The 16,267-nt window shown below is 37.4% G+C and overlaps 1 protein-coding gene across 1 annotated transcript in view; it reads right to left on the bottom strand.

Moving 5' to 3' along the window:
• Positions 1-16,267, bottom strand: part of LOC307267365 (calcium-activated potassium channel subunit alpha-1a-like) — a gene marked incomplete at both ends in the record, with an annotated part of 84,559 nt that overhangs the window by 27,494 nt on the left and 40,798 nt on the right. Inside the window, 13 exon segments of the mRNA XM_080049679.1 lie at positions 2,188-2,361; positions 4,570-4,646; positions 5,287-5,373; positions 5,874-5,942; positions 7,401-7,510; positions 7,729-7,884; positions 8,058-8,127; positions 10,519-10,601; positions 10,723-10,828; positions 10,915-11,025; positions 14,349-14,440; positions 15,784-15,954; positions 16,064-16,139. Coding sequence (XP_079905805.1) covers positions 2,188-2,361; positions 4,570-4,646; positions 5,287-5,373; positions 5,874-5,942; positions 7,401-7,510; positions 7,729-7,884; positions 8,058-8,127; positions 10,519-10,601; positions 10,723-10,828; positions 10,915-11,025; positions 14,349-14,440; positions 15,784-15,954; positions 16,064-16,139 — 1,382 coding nt within the window.

Raw genomic sequence — 16,267 nt, 5'->3', positions numbered from 1 at the left:
TCTTTTTAAAATGTCTTAAAGCCCAAGCTGAAATAGCCAGTTTTTTTTTTTAAATCAACGAACACATTTTAGATTACTTCATAGAAGGACAACAAACAACATCAAATAAGCACAATTGAGAAACTGAAACTAGGGAATGCTGAGACTGAAAAAATTAATGGAATATTAAAATAGAAGCCAATTCTGTTGATTGACTAACCAGTTTAATGGTTTTGGCTGCAACATATTATTGTCATGTTAGGAGCCTTGGGTGACTATATTTCAATGTGAAGCAGGTTCTCACTACTGCACTCGTTGAAATATAGGTATTAAAACCCTGTTTAGCCTTGAAGCCTAAAAGTGTAAATACATTTTAGCCTGGTAATACTTTAGCTGTCTTGACATAACAAATTAAGATTTACAATATGTGACAATACTGCATGTGTTCTTGTTCTGAAGTCTACAGTATAGCGTTGTATTTATTTCTCCTCCTCTTTCCCAAAAGCTGTTTTTCAATCCCTTGGCTCTGCCTGACGCAACCTGCTCGGATGCATGGAACTTTCGCTGAGTCCCAAACATCCTCATTAGTACCTTATTTCCAAACCCTTTGCTTATAATAAAGGTCATGCATTGAGCTTTAGGCAGGACACTGACAGCAATGTTCAAACAGGGACCTTTGCTGGTCCTGGCATCTGTCGCCTGCAATCGCAGGGCGCGAGCAGAGTCACAGGACTAACAGGCTAGCATCTGTCCCACAACCAGAGAGGAGGAGAGGGGCGGGGGCACTCGGCTGCCTGGTGGTTAGGAACTGTCAGGCTGAGTTTCATGACAACCGGTAGCACTCCAAAAATGAAAATGCAAACATAATTTCCATGTCAGGCCGCATAAGGCCTCGGTTCGCGTGTCTCCAGCACCGTGTCGACAGCAACTCCCGAGCTCTGCTTGAGCTTGGCTAGCCAGGCGATGGTCTGAGCACACACACACACACACACACACACACACAACCCCGGAAGACATGGTGAGGGCTGGAAATGCCCAGAGACGTTCAGCTATACACAGAATGCTCTTTGATCAAGAAACATTTACTAAAGCTGTATGACAGTCTACAGTGTTTTCCAGCAAATTGTATCAATTCTCTGCAAGCTCCAGACACATTCTTCATGCCTTCTGTGATACATCAATTTAACATGCCCTCTGGCTTTCAAGGGGAATCACACTTGAATTAAGAATTCATATGCAGCTCAATTCAGTCCAGGTCGATTCAGTGAAAACCAATACAATCCAGCACCGTGCTATTGTCTTTTATTCCTCTTGCAATCCAATACAGTCCAGCTCTACTCCATTTTATTTTGATCATTTTATTGTACAATTCAATCAATGTCATGACACTAAAGGACTCTCTTAAAGCCAGAGCTTCTCCGTTGGCAATGAATGGGGCACTTGTGTAGACTACTGAATGTATTTAGAAGATTTTTACCGCGAGTGGTTGTCCAAGCTTTGATCTTAATTTAATAAAACCAGTACATTAACCTCAATATGTACAGCTACCCTCAAAAAATCCCCTCAGGGGCTTTTAAACGGCTTCTTTAAAAAAAAATATTAATTGTCAGTGGCGTTTATGCATATAAATATCTTGACTCCTATCTTGTTCACCCATTTCTGGAGGGCACGGCATTGAAATACTTGGATTTAGTGAATGTTATTAGGGTTATTCTTAAAAAAAAATGTACCCTCTCTCCAGTGACATCAATATAGAGCTGATGTGATTAAACTCTAAAGAAATGCATGACAATTCTCCACCAGGATTCAAAAGTCTGAGTCTGCATTAGGAGATTTGTGGTGGGGATGCACAGCTTCACACTTTTCATGGCTGCGGTTTTAAATTCCTCTAAATATGTTGGTGAAGTCACTGGAGGGGGGAAAGCACACTATTTATCTTATTTAAATTTAAAAATTCTATTTGAACTCACATTCTTTAACGAAACCCAAGCAAAACAGTGTAGCCTACTACTGCCATGCTTCACAACAGCTAAAAAGTCACCTCCAAAAAGTAGCGACAACACATGCAAAGCAACACCTATATCCATGACGGTAACGACACAGCTGCTACAGCTAGACAGCAACACACGCTAACGACGATACAACGCCACGGTTAAACATAGTGCATGTGACAGACACTGAAGAGCACATGTCATGGCGACAACTTACAGGCACGTAAAGTGGCTGAGCAATCATTAACAGAGACAGCAGAGAGTGGGATGCCGCGTCGAGGGGAGTCCATGTTACAATGCACATTAACTGGCATGCAAGAGCAGTCCCGCTCTGAGCGGCCGCAATCAAAACAACATGCCAGTCTCATTTTCTTGTAGGCCGGCTTCTTGGCTACAGTCACGGCGGGGGTTCAGACGAGAGGAAAGGAAGAGCAGGTTAATGCAGAGGGTTGCTCTGGGGGAAAAGTGGACAAAGGCAAGACAGGGCACAGAGGAAGGCTGCTGCTACTGAGAGGCATCAGATAAACTTGTTATGGACAGCATGCAATTGTCATATTAGGAAAGTTTGAATTATTTCCACATTTTTGCGGTTTATTCAGTTTGGGTTATTCCTGGGAGTATCGGGGAAAATATTAAGACGCCCTTAAGTTATGTGGTTTTGGAGTAAAATGTGGTTTTCGTCCTCATGATCTTTATACCCATACGTTTCCTCTTGACTTCCTGACTTCACCCCTTCCCCTCACCTCAACATGACCCTCTAAAAGCCTATGTCCACTATATGTTGAAACATGATGTTCTTAAACAAACTGAATTGAATTGAATAGAATTGAATGTTGAGACGTGAGCAAGTGTTATAATTTTACACCCTTCTAATTCCAGCTGATAAATGTAAACTATAGGTCAGGATGACAGAAGGGTCTCCAACGAAAAGGTCAAAGCAAATGTGAAGATGTCTCACACAAAACAGTTTTCCGGGGGCTTAGATAGATCAGTCAGTGCATCCACAAATGACAAAATCGTAGATGACAAGTTCCAACACTTGTGCAAAAACTGTGTAAGATCATAAATTCATTTGACACGCTCAAGTAACACATGCCGCATAACGACTTAGCTTTTTGTCCCAAAACATTTGTGACATCAGATGTATGTGGCGGGTGAAACTGTTTTGGGGCATGTGTCAAATGATTTATTCCTTTTATCCAAACATTCAAATGAGAAAATGTTCCTCATTTCTCATCCTGGTCATTTTCTATCTGTGGTCTTCTAGAACTGATTTGTTATTATATGGGTTGGGGGGGCCACCTAGTGGTAATCTGGAGTATTACTAACTTAAATAGAGAAATTAAATTATCCTTTTTTCTCTAAATAACAAAATAATTAATGTGGTTATATATTACATGCTCTGTTAATTATTGTCTCTCTGGGCCTTTTTTGCAAAAATGTTATTGTTTCATAAGTAGTAATATAGAATAATTTAAGCATGTTGCTCAATTGTGTTCTGAGCAACAACTTTTTCCCTGATTCGAAAGCAACGTGCACATGACAACGGGGGGAATCCAGGCAGCATCAACCATTGTACATGCAACATTTATAGTACATTCAAACAGGTTGCCTCAATCAGGGGGTAGCAAGCTGTGCTTTTCTGACAGTGAATGAATCCACATTACTCACAATATATCACTACAAAGTGAATTTTTTGTTAAGGAAAGTAGTTCCCGTGCAGCAGGAAGAGAATACATCACATGTTAAGATTAAATGTGAGCTGCCAAGAGACAAACTGCATTAAATCCAAGTGAAAGAGCGACAAAGTGGCACGTGATGTTTAAAAAAAAAAGGTTAAGAAACACACAATCCATCCAGGTACCTGTGCTTTTAACAGTGTCTCTGAATGCCTGGTAACATCACAAAGTTATTATGAACTGTAACAGCGCAGACAGCTATCATACATCAAGAAAACATGGCAAACATCCGCACGGGCAAACAGACAAAATGCAAATTTAGACTGTTTTCACAGGTGGTATGAGAGGAGTTAAATGGCCTTGATCTCTCATTTCTCTATGTATCTATAATAATGGGAATCACATGGAAATAAGAATATGCTATACATGCTGAATTGTTCTCCATCAGTAGTTGTGTCTACCTGATTGACACACAAATAAAATAATTAAAAAACAAAGAATACTTAAAGAGCCAGTTCCCCCAAATGACATGCAGGAAAAAAATGCTTAAAAAGCAATATAGCATAGAAATCTACATGAATAAATACAGGAGGAAAGCTTTTGTCATTTAGGTGAACTGACCCCTTAACGGGGGCCAGGTATTGATGTCATATACACAGGCCCAAACATGTAGATTTACAAGGGAAACCTGTTTGTTTTGGCCATGGGAAGTAATCCAATGACCTTTGTTGATGCACAAGTTACATGAAATGAATAATTAATGCAAGAACTAAGTGGTTTGGACACATGGCTATGTAGGTCATAGCCATGTCACACCGCTAGACTGATGCTAACTCACTCCGTGCTGTTTCCCTTTGGTCTGTGAAAATTTTTTTAATAAAGTAAAAGTTAAGACAATGTTTGTATATGCCGTAACTTACATTTCTTGCATCCACATTTCTTTATCCTTTTGGGATCAGTGATGTCATCGTGGCAGGCTTTACAGTAAAACAGCGCCCTATGGAAGGAAAACAGAAATCCCATGTAAGCAGAGTCCTCTATGTCATTGCTGAGCAAAAAATAAAGTTCTTCACTAAGTCTGCAGCAAGTAGTTTTGATGTAATCACTCTGGAAACTTTAAATAAAAGTATTTGATGCTTACAGAATAAATGTTCAAATGAAGGCACAAGTGCATTTCAACGGGAAAAAAATCAGGTTGATTAAACTTAAAAATGTAATCCCTGGTTTTAAAAAACATGAAACATTTCAAGCACCTGGCAGAACATGCATATGTGACGTGTAAAAGGTTGGGCGAGTCTTTGGAGGAAGTATTAATGTTGAATGATGTTTTGACATCAACGGGCCCTGCACTGGGTATCAGGCTTTGCCATCTGAAAAGGTGACACTATTCTCTAACCACCTGTAGTACTGTATTTATTTTACTCTGACAAACATTGAGAAGAAAGAACACCTCAGTAATTAAAATTATTCAAGAAGTTGTTGCACATAATCATTGCATTGTATCGTAGATTTTGAAAAAAAGTTGAAAGAATGTTGATAGAGATGCTTTATGATGGATAATGCGACAGAGCAGGGAGAACAAGAACATCATAACTTTACTTTCAGACGCCATTAAATCCTGGGAGCCCATTTATTACCTCTTTACTTCTTTGGCATCACTTGCAATGAAGAAGCCCAAGGTCCCCTCCTGCATTTTCACATGGTTTCCAGGGTTTATCAGGGTGCTGCGAGGATTTATAGACCAAAGATGTCACACAGGGGAAAGTTATACCACAGGGTCTGCACTAATCACTGGCGCCGGCACATGCTGGCAGGATTAGTTTTCACAACTCATTTGGCAGGATAACTTCTGCTTTTTAAATTACCTTGATGAAAGCAGATAGCAGTGGCATTTCAAATGGTACAAAATAAGCATCAGTGCACTCAAAGAAACCACTTAAACAAAAGCTTCAGCAGTGCTTAAAGAAACCTATCATGCCACCTCCCCCATTAATTTGTCAGGATGTTATCAGAATCGCCTTTGATGTCTGTGAACAAACTGATTAACATACCAATTTAGCACATTTTGTAAGGCGCCCTGTGTTTGCAGTCAAACAGAGAAGGTGATTTAAAGAACCTTCATCACTGAAAGCAAATACCGACAGCAAACACAGCTGCCTATTAGAGTTATCGCAACTTTGAATTTTAATGACTTCAACAATCCACTGAGACGACATCCACTTACCTGCTTTCCCTTTGATCAGACTTGTACTCTATAGCTATCAGAAGTAGCTTTAGCTTCACATAGCAGAGTCTGCAGAAGAGAATGACAGTATGATTAGCCCTTCTATGTGCTAAATATTTTTAGTTTTTCTGAAAACCCTCTCGAGTGGCACGTTACTATTCTAAGACATCTGACATCACATTTTGACGCTTAGGACTTGTTCTCTCCTGGGTAATGCACACATTTCAGAATCATCTAAGCTTCTTCAGGACTTCAACTTACAAACCCAGCGGTTGTACAACATGCTAATTGTTATAATAATATTTAAAATATGGTTTTAAATATTATTATTATATAATTGGTCATATGGTAAAATGACCAATTATTGCAGTTATTGATTATCATGTCAGGTTGTTTCTTGTGTGATAACTGGATAATTAAAGAAAGGTTTGAGGAAATTGGCTTTCGTATTCATCACTCAAGAAAAGACAAGACATTTGAACCGATATCTGAAGCAGATGACATAGGCTATCATGTAATGTCGTTATTACGACAGTAACGTAATCTATTCTTGATATATATGAAGTAGGGCTGTCAAATGAACGCGTTAATTTCGATTAATTAATCACAGAAAAATTAACGCGATTAAAAAAATTAACGCAGATTAATCGCACTTCTATAATGCCCTTTGATCCGGTGCAAAAGTGGTGCGGAGCTGCACCTATAGCTGGCGCGCGGGTAAAAGGGAGAATAAAGAGAGAAGCAGGGGAAAGGGGCCGACTCGAGGGCTCTATGGACGGTTTATGGGATGCTTCGGCAAATAAGCATGAAGGTAGGAAGACATCTTACTTAATTCTCCGCAGTGTCTATGCATTATTGATTTAGTGGGTGCAACAATGTAGGCTAGGTTCAAAACAGTAGGCCTATCTCTCAATCTTCCTCAAATTTTGTTTGCTAGCTGTCTCGCATAAACCACCCGCCCCGTGTGTGTGTGTGTGTGTGTGTGTGTGTGTGTGTGTGTGTCTCAATATGTTTGCCTATGAGTAGGCTACGAAATGGTGGCAGTGCAGTGCTGTCTGTTGTGGGAGATGGAAAGTCGTCATTTAGTCTGCTTGTTTTTTTGAGAAAATTCGGCGCTAATTCATGTCTAAAGCTGGCTGAGGGTAGGAGACAGAAGTTACGGGAGACGGAGAGCGAGCAAGCGCGCGCGAGAGAGAGAGAAACAAACTGTAGCAGGCTATACAGCTGTTTATAAACAGGTATAAAAGTGTCATATAAGTATGCGATTAATTTAGATTAATTAATCACAGAGCCTGTAATTAATTAGATTAATTTTTTTAATCGCTTGACAGCCCGAATATGAAGTGATACCAAATTAAAACAATCCAAAACAAACCATTACCACTTCCAGCTTCCATGGAAACATTTAGCTCTAGGGTTTGAACAGTATAATCTTTATACTACTTGATCTACACTGCTGTTAACTATTGAAGAACACAATGCACAACTTCTTTTCATTTAAAGAAGCCTATATTTTTGTGTACTTACTCGCAAATGACAGGGAAGGACATGCCCACAAAGGCACTTGACAAGTACTCAGTGTACATCTCATTGGCAACTCCTTCTAGGTAATACTTCTGCCACGTGTCCTCCTCAATCTGAAAAAAGAATATCCATCACAGATTACAGAAAGCTTGTTCCATTACAACTGAACAGAAAAAACAAAACAAAATAATGCCAGGTCATCCCCACCCACTCACCAGATGTTGCCTCATCTGGGATCATCGTTATTATCTATTTAGACTATGTTTGTGGCCAACTTTACTTTTGAACCTAATCCAGTGAGCACAGATGGATGAATTTTAGCTGTGGCTACCTTGATGAAGGACCTCATGGAGAAGAGGTTGGCCAGCATGGTGGAGAGGCCCTGGGCCAAGCAGCTCTGAGCGATGAAGCCCAGCTTCAGCTCCGCCAGACAAATGGCGTCATCGCCCTCCTTCCAGGCCCAACTTGGAATGTTCAAAAGGTGGGCCTAAAAGAAGAAAAACAATGTGGCATGGTTGCTTAAGAGCAGTCACTGTCCATAAATCAACATTTTTATCAGTGCAGCCGAAACGTACATTTCCATGTCAAAAAGCTAAAATATAACACAAACGATGAATCCAAAAACCTTTGACAAAAGTCAAAGAAGCAGATCATACAAACCTTGTTGTGGTACTGCAACATTTGAGTGATGATTCTGATCTTTGGATGGTAGTTCTTGATAGATATCACCCTGATTCGTGACAAAAAGAACAAAAGGGGCCATGTTTATGGCATTCATAAACATACAGACTCCTTACAGTTCTAAGAAAACCTTCTCATAATGTATATCGGTGATTCTTGAGAAGCGAGACAAAAGAGCGTCTTGCAATAGTAACTGCTGATATGTTTAAAAATAAAAATATTTAAAATTGTAGATGTTATTAGGGATTAAGAATAGAATATCTGGAGCACAATTATCCCCTCGAATTTAATTTTATACAGTATATGACGCTTGTTATCTTCTCACGACATCCAAAACATTGTGTCCTATTCAAAATGTACTTTAATGTTTAAAAAGGGCTTTTCTTCATCAAAAGCAACACTAAATAATCTCTCATATCAATAAAGACAGTTTTTCTACAACACATTCATGTTTTATAAGGTTTCTAAGTGGTGTACCCACTTTTTGTCAACACCGTCAGACAATGCATTAAAATTTAATAAATTCAGGCAAAATAAGGGGCAGCTGTCACTTTGAAGGACCTCTTGTCACATTCTACCTTTGCAGAGTACATTAGAGTCACACAGGCTGATAAGTGTTGTAGTTTTAGAATATTTTACGTTCCAAATCTTGAAAGTCCTGTGTCACAACCATGACATGTCAACACCGACTTACAATTTCTGAAGAAGTTATTTGAAATGTTTCCTTCATTTTATTTTCCTGAAGCAGTTCATACTAGCACCTAACATCAAAAGAAAAACCAAATGGCTACTAGATAAATTCCATTTGTTTTGTTTAAGAAAGGTTAAATATGTCAACACTGTCAGATGTCAACTCCGTCAGATTTCCTGTCTGACGGTGGTGACAGGCCAATGATGGAGTTGACATTCAATGTGAAGGCATCATATTTGGGTGGTTTTCAAGTTATTATAATTATATTAAATATAGAAATAGGGTTTAGTTTTTCTAATACTGTATTTATGGAAAATCTCACAATCTTCTTTTGTCATGGATGATTCTTAAACAAATACAGGATGCTATACACAATTAGGTGATATGGTGTGAGTATGTTAGAGCAAGTCTGATTGAAATACTGTAATGTGAATCTTGAATTAACGCTCAACCAATAGTATGCTGTTATAAAATCACTGTAATTGATTATTCTGCGTATTTGATGGTTAAAATGACTACATCAGGGTTTTTGTCACCACCGACAGATATGTCAAATCCATAAGATATACTTGTCAACTCCGTCAGATATACTTGTCAACTCACTAACATGAGAATGTGTTTTGAAATTTGAAATTTTTGAAATCAACACATGTTGATTGCAGTTAAATTTAAAGTAAAAATTATCTTACACAGTTGAACTAAAGAACATAGAGGAAAATCGATATAAATCACTATACATCTCATGGTTCTAGCATAAATTCAGGGAAAATTAATTTGTGTTTTTGGTGTCTGACAGTGTTGACACAAAATAAGGAATGTCAAGGTAAAAAGCCCATTTTGATAAACGGGACAAAAGCTGGGAGGTTGTGTCAAAGCTTAGCTCAGTAGCTTAGTATATGTTGGATACATACATGTAATTTAATTTCCCTAAACATAGGGTTTGTATTTTTTCAACATTGCACCCTGTTTTGTCCCACTTCTCAATTATCACTGATATAACAGTCTAAGTTAATTGTACACGTGTGCGCAGAGATTTGAAGCTGCAGACAAAATATGTTTTTTTAATGTAAGGTAATAAGTGTATGTTGTAAGAGATTCATGTTTTCTTGAATTCTTGATACATTTCCAAAAGGGAAAGAGAGCACCAGGAATTCCTGCAAAGAAAATAGCTGATTCTAGTCTGAGACAGTTCCCACACAGACAAGTTAAGGAATAGGTGAGGACTATAACACTGTTTTTTAATTTAAAAAGTACAATCATTTGGTAAACTTTCATACAGTATATCCCAGCCTGGATTTCCAAAAACCTGTCAGTCTGTAGAGGACATACTGTTCAGAGACTTTTCGAGCACTTCTAAAATCAAAAAGTCAAATGTGTATTAAGTACCTATGACATCTTGATGGATTTACACCTTCTTGGAGCTGAATATTTAAATCCTTAATGCAATTTGAAGAAATAGTTGTTCCAGGAACTGAAATTCATGTGATTTATTGCCTTCCACAAAACAGTCAGTTCCCATATAAATCATGAAAGGGTATCTACTCTCACATATAAACCACTTGACAATCCCTGAAAACCCATTAAATAAGTGCAGTTTCCCAAACACGAATTTGTCCTGCAAATGTACCTACAAATTTCCGTTTCTACCAAACAAACTATAAAAGTTTCTCAGAAGCTTCAACACGATTGAACATTAATTCGTCAGATCTATCAAACACTACAAATGTTTGAAGCTGATTTTTGGTTTACCTCATGATGTTGGATGCATCCTCAGCATCGGGGTCAGGACAGTATTTGTTGGCTAAGATCAAACAGGCATCAGCTGATTCAATCTGAAAACAGATACACATGGTCCAATTGACACCAGTTTAGTTATCTAACGCACAGACATGTAGACACTTAAACAACTGCAGTTTCCCTTCTGAGCCACAGAGGAAGAAGTATGCCAGTTACCTTGACTCTGGCCAGGTCGTGTGGGTTTAGGACGGAGCCTTGGTAAAACTCTACTTGAGTGAAGTGGCGCTTGAACAAGGCTTCCAGCTCAAGATTAGGGGAAATACTGAGAGAGAAAAAAAAAACTCTTAAATATGAGAAGGAACATTGTTTCTAGTGTTTTTAAGTATACAAAACATGTTTTATACTTACTTATGGAGAAAAACAATTTCTACATTGACATCATCCCTGTCCTTGTGTAGGAAGTCTTTTAGAAAGTTGGACACACTCTCAAGTGTTATATGACCACAGACCACGATGTGCCTGTAAAACGAGGTGAATAATAACAATGAAGCTAAAATGTAAACGGAATAAACAAAACACACATAGACACACACACACAGTCACACAAATTGTTGTTTCTCCTTCATCTATTTCCTGAAATCAAAAGGTGAATTTGATATGAGAGAGATGCAATGGACATGAAGTAATTAGTAATGTTGTATTCAGGTGACTGATTCAATATGTCTGTGTTTGATATTTATGACAAGTGATGACAGAGCCTGTGGGTCAGGGAGCACTGTGGATTTCAGTATCAGATTATAAAAGGATCAGAATTTACTCAGATGGAGATTATGGAATAAGCCCACAGTCCATCTCGATCCAGTATGTAAGAAACACAATTTAGTTTCATTCCTAAAGGCCTTTCTTTACAATAAATGCATCAGAGTCATAGTTTTTTTTGTACCACTTGCTCAGATAATTTTTCAAAGGTAAAACATTTAAGATGATGTTATATCTATGACAGTAATGAAATAAATGACATAAGTAAGTAAACATAACAAAAAGAAGACGGAGGGAAACAGAAAAATATTGGTTCGAAGAGTATGAACCTGAGATCATAACGAAGACATTAAAATGAATATTTATTTATATTTAAATGTATGTTATGAAGATGAAAACTGCACCTAAATATTTTCTAAATTTGGGGTGATTTGAGAAATTTACGTCAAGATAATCTTGACTAAAATAATTGCAACTCCTGATATTCTCCTGATAACCATCAAACTCTTAAAAGGGCTCGTATACATACTGGAATCACTTTAACTCACATTTTGTTTTCATCATTATAACAAAACAGTCAACCAATCTTAAAAATGTACTTTTTGCAAGCAGAGCCTTCAGCCATGTTGAGAGGAGAGGACAATTTAAAATGTATCAGATAGCTTTTTCAAGTCCCTTGTGACCATATTCACGATAATCTTCATTCACTATTATCCCAAAAACAGGGACTCCCCACGATCAACATATAGTGAATGGTATTTATAAAGATTTCCATAAAATCTTGTACATCCCCCTTCCCACTGTTAGCGAAATGTGGCCACTATACTAGCTATTGAAATTGTAAAGCCACTGTGTCGACCAGAGGTTTGTTTTGGTATTTATAACTGATACAAAAACACATACAAGCTGACCATTCCACTCCTAGTTTGTCTTAAGGTTAAGTTCAATTCACCAAAATACAAAGAAATTAGAAAAATATACTGAATTGTACCAGATACATAAAAATGACTTTAAAAGGCTGTAATTGTTAGTTTTCTACAGAAAGAAAGAAAGAAAGAAAGAAAGAAAGAAAGAAAGAAAGAAAGAAAGAAAGAAAGAAAGAAAGAAAGAAAGAAAGAAAGAAAGAAAGAAAGAAAGAAAGAAAGAAAGAAAGAAAGAAAGAAAGAAAGAAAGATTTGGTTGAAGAAAGTTACAAATCAAGTCGGACTTCTTCATACTACTACAGACTACAACTACCAAAATGCATGCTACTTCACAAGAAACCATATTTTGTTTGGAGGCATCCAGCAGAATCTCACTATCTTTAGAAACAGCTGCAGAGCTTGGGACACAAAAGTGTATATGTTAAAGGAATAGGGACATTTTTGGAGATACAGAGAGTTAGATGAGAAGAGCTCATGTCTGTGCATAAAGTATAGAGCTGGAGCCAGGAAGTAAATAGCTTAGCTTAGCAGCTAGCTTCATTCTTTCCAGAAACAAATATATGCATAGGCTACTTCATATACAAACCACAAGTGGTAGTATAGTGTGGAGGTACCTGCTAAGGTAAATTAACTGCCTCCTGGCTCTAGCTTAAAATTAATTTACAGACGTTAGAGTTACCATTGATTTTCTCATCTGACTTTTGGCACAAAAGTGAATAAGGGTATTTCCGAAAATGTCAAACTTTTTCTATAAACTGAATCTTGTATTTAGTCCTGGGGGTGTAGGTTAGACTGAAGATAAAGGCCAAGAGTATTCAGAAGCAAAGCATGAAAAATAGACAAGCATAGCAAGACAAGTTTTTCCAGAACAGAAAAACAAAACTTCCAAAAAACCAGCAAGAAGCAAGCAATGGCATACAGGATTGGATGCATGAGTTTTTTTAATTTCTTAAATACTGAAGTTAGGTCTATCAAGTGAATCATTGCTTAATTGCTGCCACACTGTTATGAACAAATTATTAATAATACCGTTTGTACATAAATAAACTGATGTAGCTGTAGTCATTTCTTTCTCTGTATAGTTCATGAGTGAGAACTATTTGTAGGGCTATTACTTTATATTCCCTTTGATTAGATGTATTTTTTAACTTAATTTATTTTTCAGAAATGTGTTGGTTGTACAAATGTGGGTTTGTGTGGGAGTGAAGCGAAATGGATGAAGAAAATCAAACTGTGTCAATGACTGCAAACACATGATTTACAAACACAAATCTGGCACAAACCTACATTGAAAATAAGCAGCCTTATCACAAGAAAGACATCACGAAACATGTAGGATTTTTCCTCAAAGTGGCATAGATAATGACAGTTTATATCACAGGGATATATCAGTGAGAAAATCCTACAAGTGCCAACTTTAAGCATGACAATACTACACGTAACATGACTACACAGCAAACTTATTTGTCTTTTCAAGTGATCTTTGTCTATTTTTAAACTTTTGGAGTCCTATTATCAAATGAATAAATCTGTCAGGCGAAAGGTTGCTTCAAAAGCCAGCAGTGAAATATGTTTTTATTTTCAATATCATTTGTAGAAAAAATTGAGTTGGTAAAATGAACACCAGATCTTTTCAACTTTTTCAATAACAAACAAAATTCACTTCTTGAGACAAATATATTTTTGCTGTGAACAAGCAGACATTCATTCACAAAACGTTAAGCAGCAATGGCAGATTGCACATATATAAAAGCAGCAGCAATACAGTACAAAAAATATGTATCATGGCCAAGTTCTTCAGTCACAGTGTGACTTTAGTGATAATTGAGATCATTACATCTCAAATCTCAAATTTTACAGTTTGATGACGTCTATTTAAGAAAAAAAAAACTAGGGCCAGTCACCTCTTTATGAGAGGGCCACTGTAGTCACACAAAACCACACCATTAAAAGTTTGCTGTTTTTTGAATTAGTTTGACTTACTTTCTGCCTCTGGTCGAGTTATAACTCCCTCCATATTTCTTCCGATTAAGGATGAGAGCAGCAATTTCTGGCACGTAGCGAGCAAACATGGCCTACATGCATGAAAAAGAAAAAGAAAAAGGCATGCAGAGAAGGTTCTACTGCGGCGGAGGCAGTAGAGCCTCCTTGAATACTTACTTTCTCCCATTAACCGCACTATAGGAACCACCATATTTCTTGCGGTTTCCTATTAACTCTATGATTTCAGGGACGTAGCTTGCAAACATGGCCTAAGGAGAAGATAGAAGACAGAAGAAGAGACTAAAAAAAATAAGAAAGGCAAAGGAGTGCAGGTCCTCTACTTTTTGGTTTTGGAGAAATTAGTAAAGTCTGAAAGAAGAACACTAGCCTACTGTATGTGCAAGGGTAGTATTATTAATATTAATTAACAGGAAAAAAATAAAAAAATGTAATTCAAGTTCTTCAATGTTGACTGAATGTAGTTTAATGTCACATTCCAAATATCAAGAAAAGTTTGAAAATGAAAAATGAAATTATTAAGCCAATATATTTGGATATTGGAAATATAAAGGAGAAAAATGACTGCTGATGAAGGGTATGCCATTCTGGGATAGAAAAGAAAAGAATCTAGAAAAATCCTTATGTGCCATGTTTCGTCCAACAAACACACATGCCAGTTTGATTTGGATAGCAAAGCCAAAATGGATGGCATACCTTAACTTAACTCCAAGTTGCTGCACTGCTGCACAACAACTGGAGGAATCTGCTGGCTCCTTTTTAAGACAGTGTAAGGATCTCAAATATGTGTCTGTTATTAGCCTACAAATACTACAAATTGTGTGAACATGTTGCACAACTGCTATTTCATAGATTTTACAAGATAGAAAAACTGAATGTTAAATGTTTGCATCTTTTTCATTGTGGTTTGAATTGGCATGTTAATAGAAAACTGTTGCCATTATTTGGACTGTCTGTAAGCATCTTGCCTTTGCGTTTCTGAGCCAAAGGTTAGCCTGTAAAATTTAAAATGTATAATGGAATTTTATAGGTTAAAAAAGTATTTGGATAATTGGAAAGAAACAAACTGAAACCCATTTCATTACAGTCTGTCACGATCTTTGGCTACTTTCTATATGAGGTCATTCCCAGAAAAGGATATTTTCTATAAAATGTATTTCATCATCATGATATTCTTTTATTATTCTGTATTCTGTCGCTACATCCATCCAGCTCGGCCATAATAAATCAACCACGTCTCATTGTGTTTGTTGGAAAGAGGGAGGGGGGGCAGGAGGGTGGAGCCACCTGAAACCGCAGTACTAATACAGTAAATAACATGTAAAAATTGTACGTCATATAAGAATTAATAAATGACATAAAATAAACTTCCAGCATTATACTGGAACAAATGCTGAGATAGACAAATTATACATTACATGACATGCAACATACTGTGAAGGGATAAACCATAAAAAAAACACCTCCGTGTAAACAACAGGTGAAGGGCGTCCTGAGTTGAGAGCGTCCCGGTGTTTGCTAACACCTGGTGGGGTGTGATGATTGGTTGCATGGAGGATTTTAAGCAGCGATAAGTAATTAGAAGGATTTTTACCAAACCACCAAGGATGAAGAAGACCATAAACAGGCGGCCCAGGGTGGTTTTGGCGTAAACGTCTCCATAGCCAACAGTGGACATAGTAACCATGAGTAAGTAGACACATTCCCAGTAGGAAAGTGACTGGGAATTTTGGAAGTTTTCCCAAGGATCTCCTGAGTTCTCCACCTGGAAACGGTGGGCGAAATGTGTTGCAACAATGAAAACACACCGAAGGAAAATATTTTCATGATCATTGAGGATGCAATCACACATACTGTAGCTCCCACTTACTTACCAAATGAATGAAGCCTGCTGCAGTTAGCCATGTGCTTATGAAGATTGAGCACAGGTTCACCAGCTTTATCGAGTTGCTAATTTGAAAAAAAAGAGCCAGAAACACAAAGTACAAGTTATAGAGTATCAGTTACTATATGGAAAATACATAGTCCAAAAACATGCATTATACAGCTTTCATATGGCTTTAAGTCTTAACATGAGT

The sequence above is a fragment of the Ammodytes marinus genome, assembly GCF_949987685.1.
Source record: "Ammodytes marinus genome assembly, chromosome: 20".
NCBI classification, from domain to species: domain Eukaryota; kingdom Metazoa; phylum Chordata; class Actinopteri; order Uranoscopiformes; family Ammodytidae; genus Ammodytes; species Ammodytes marinus.
Note: the sequence above shows the minus strand (reverse complement) of the source record. Positions and strands in the feature narration are given on the sequence as shown.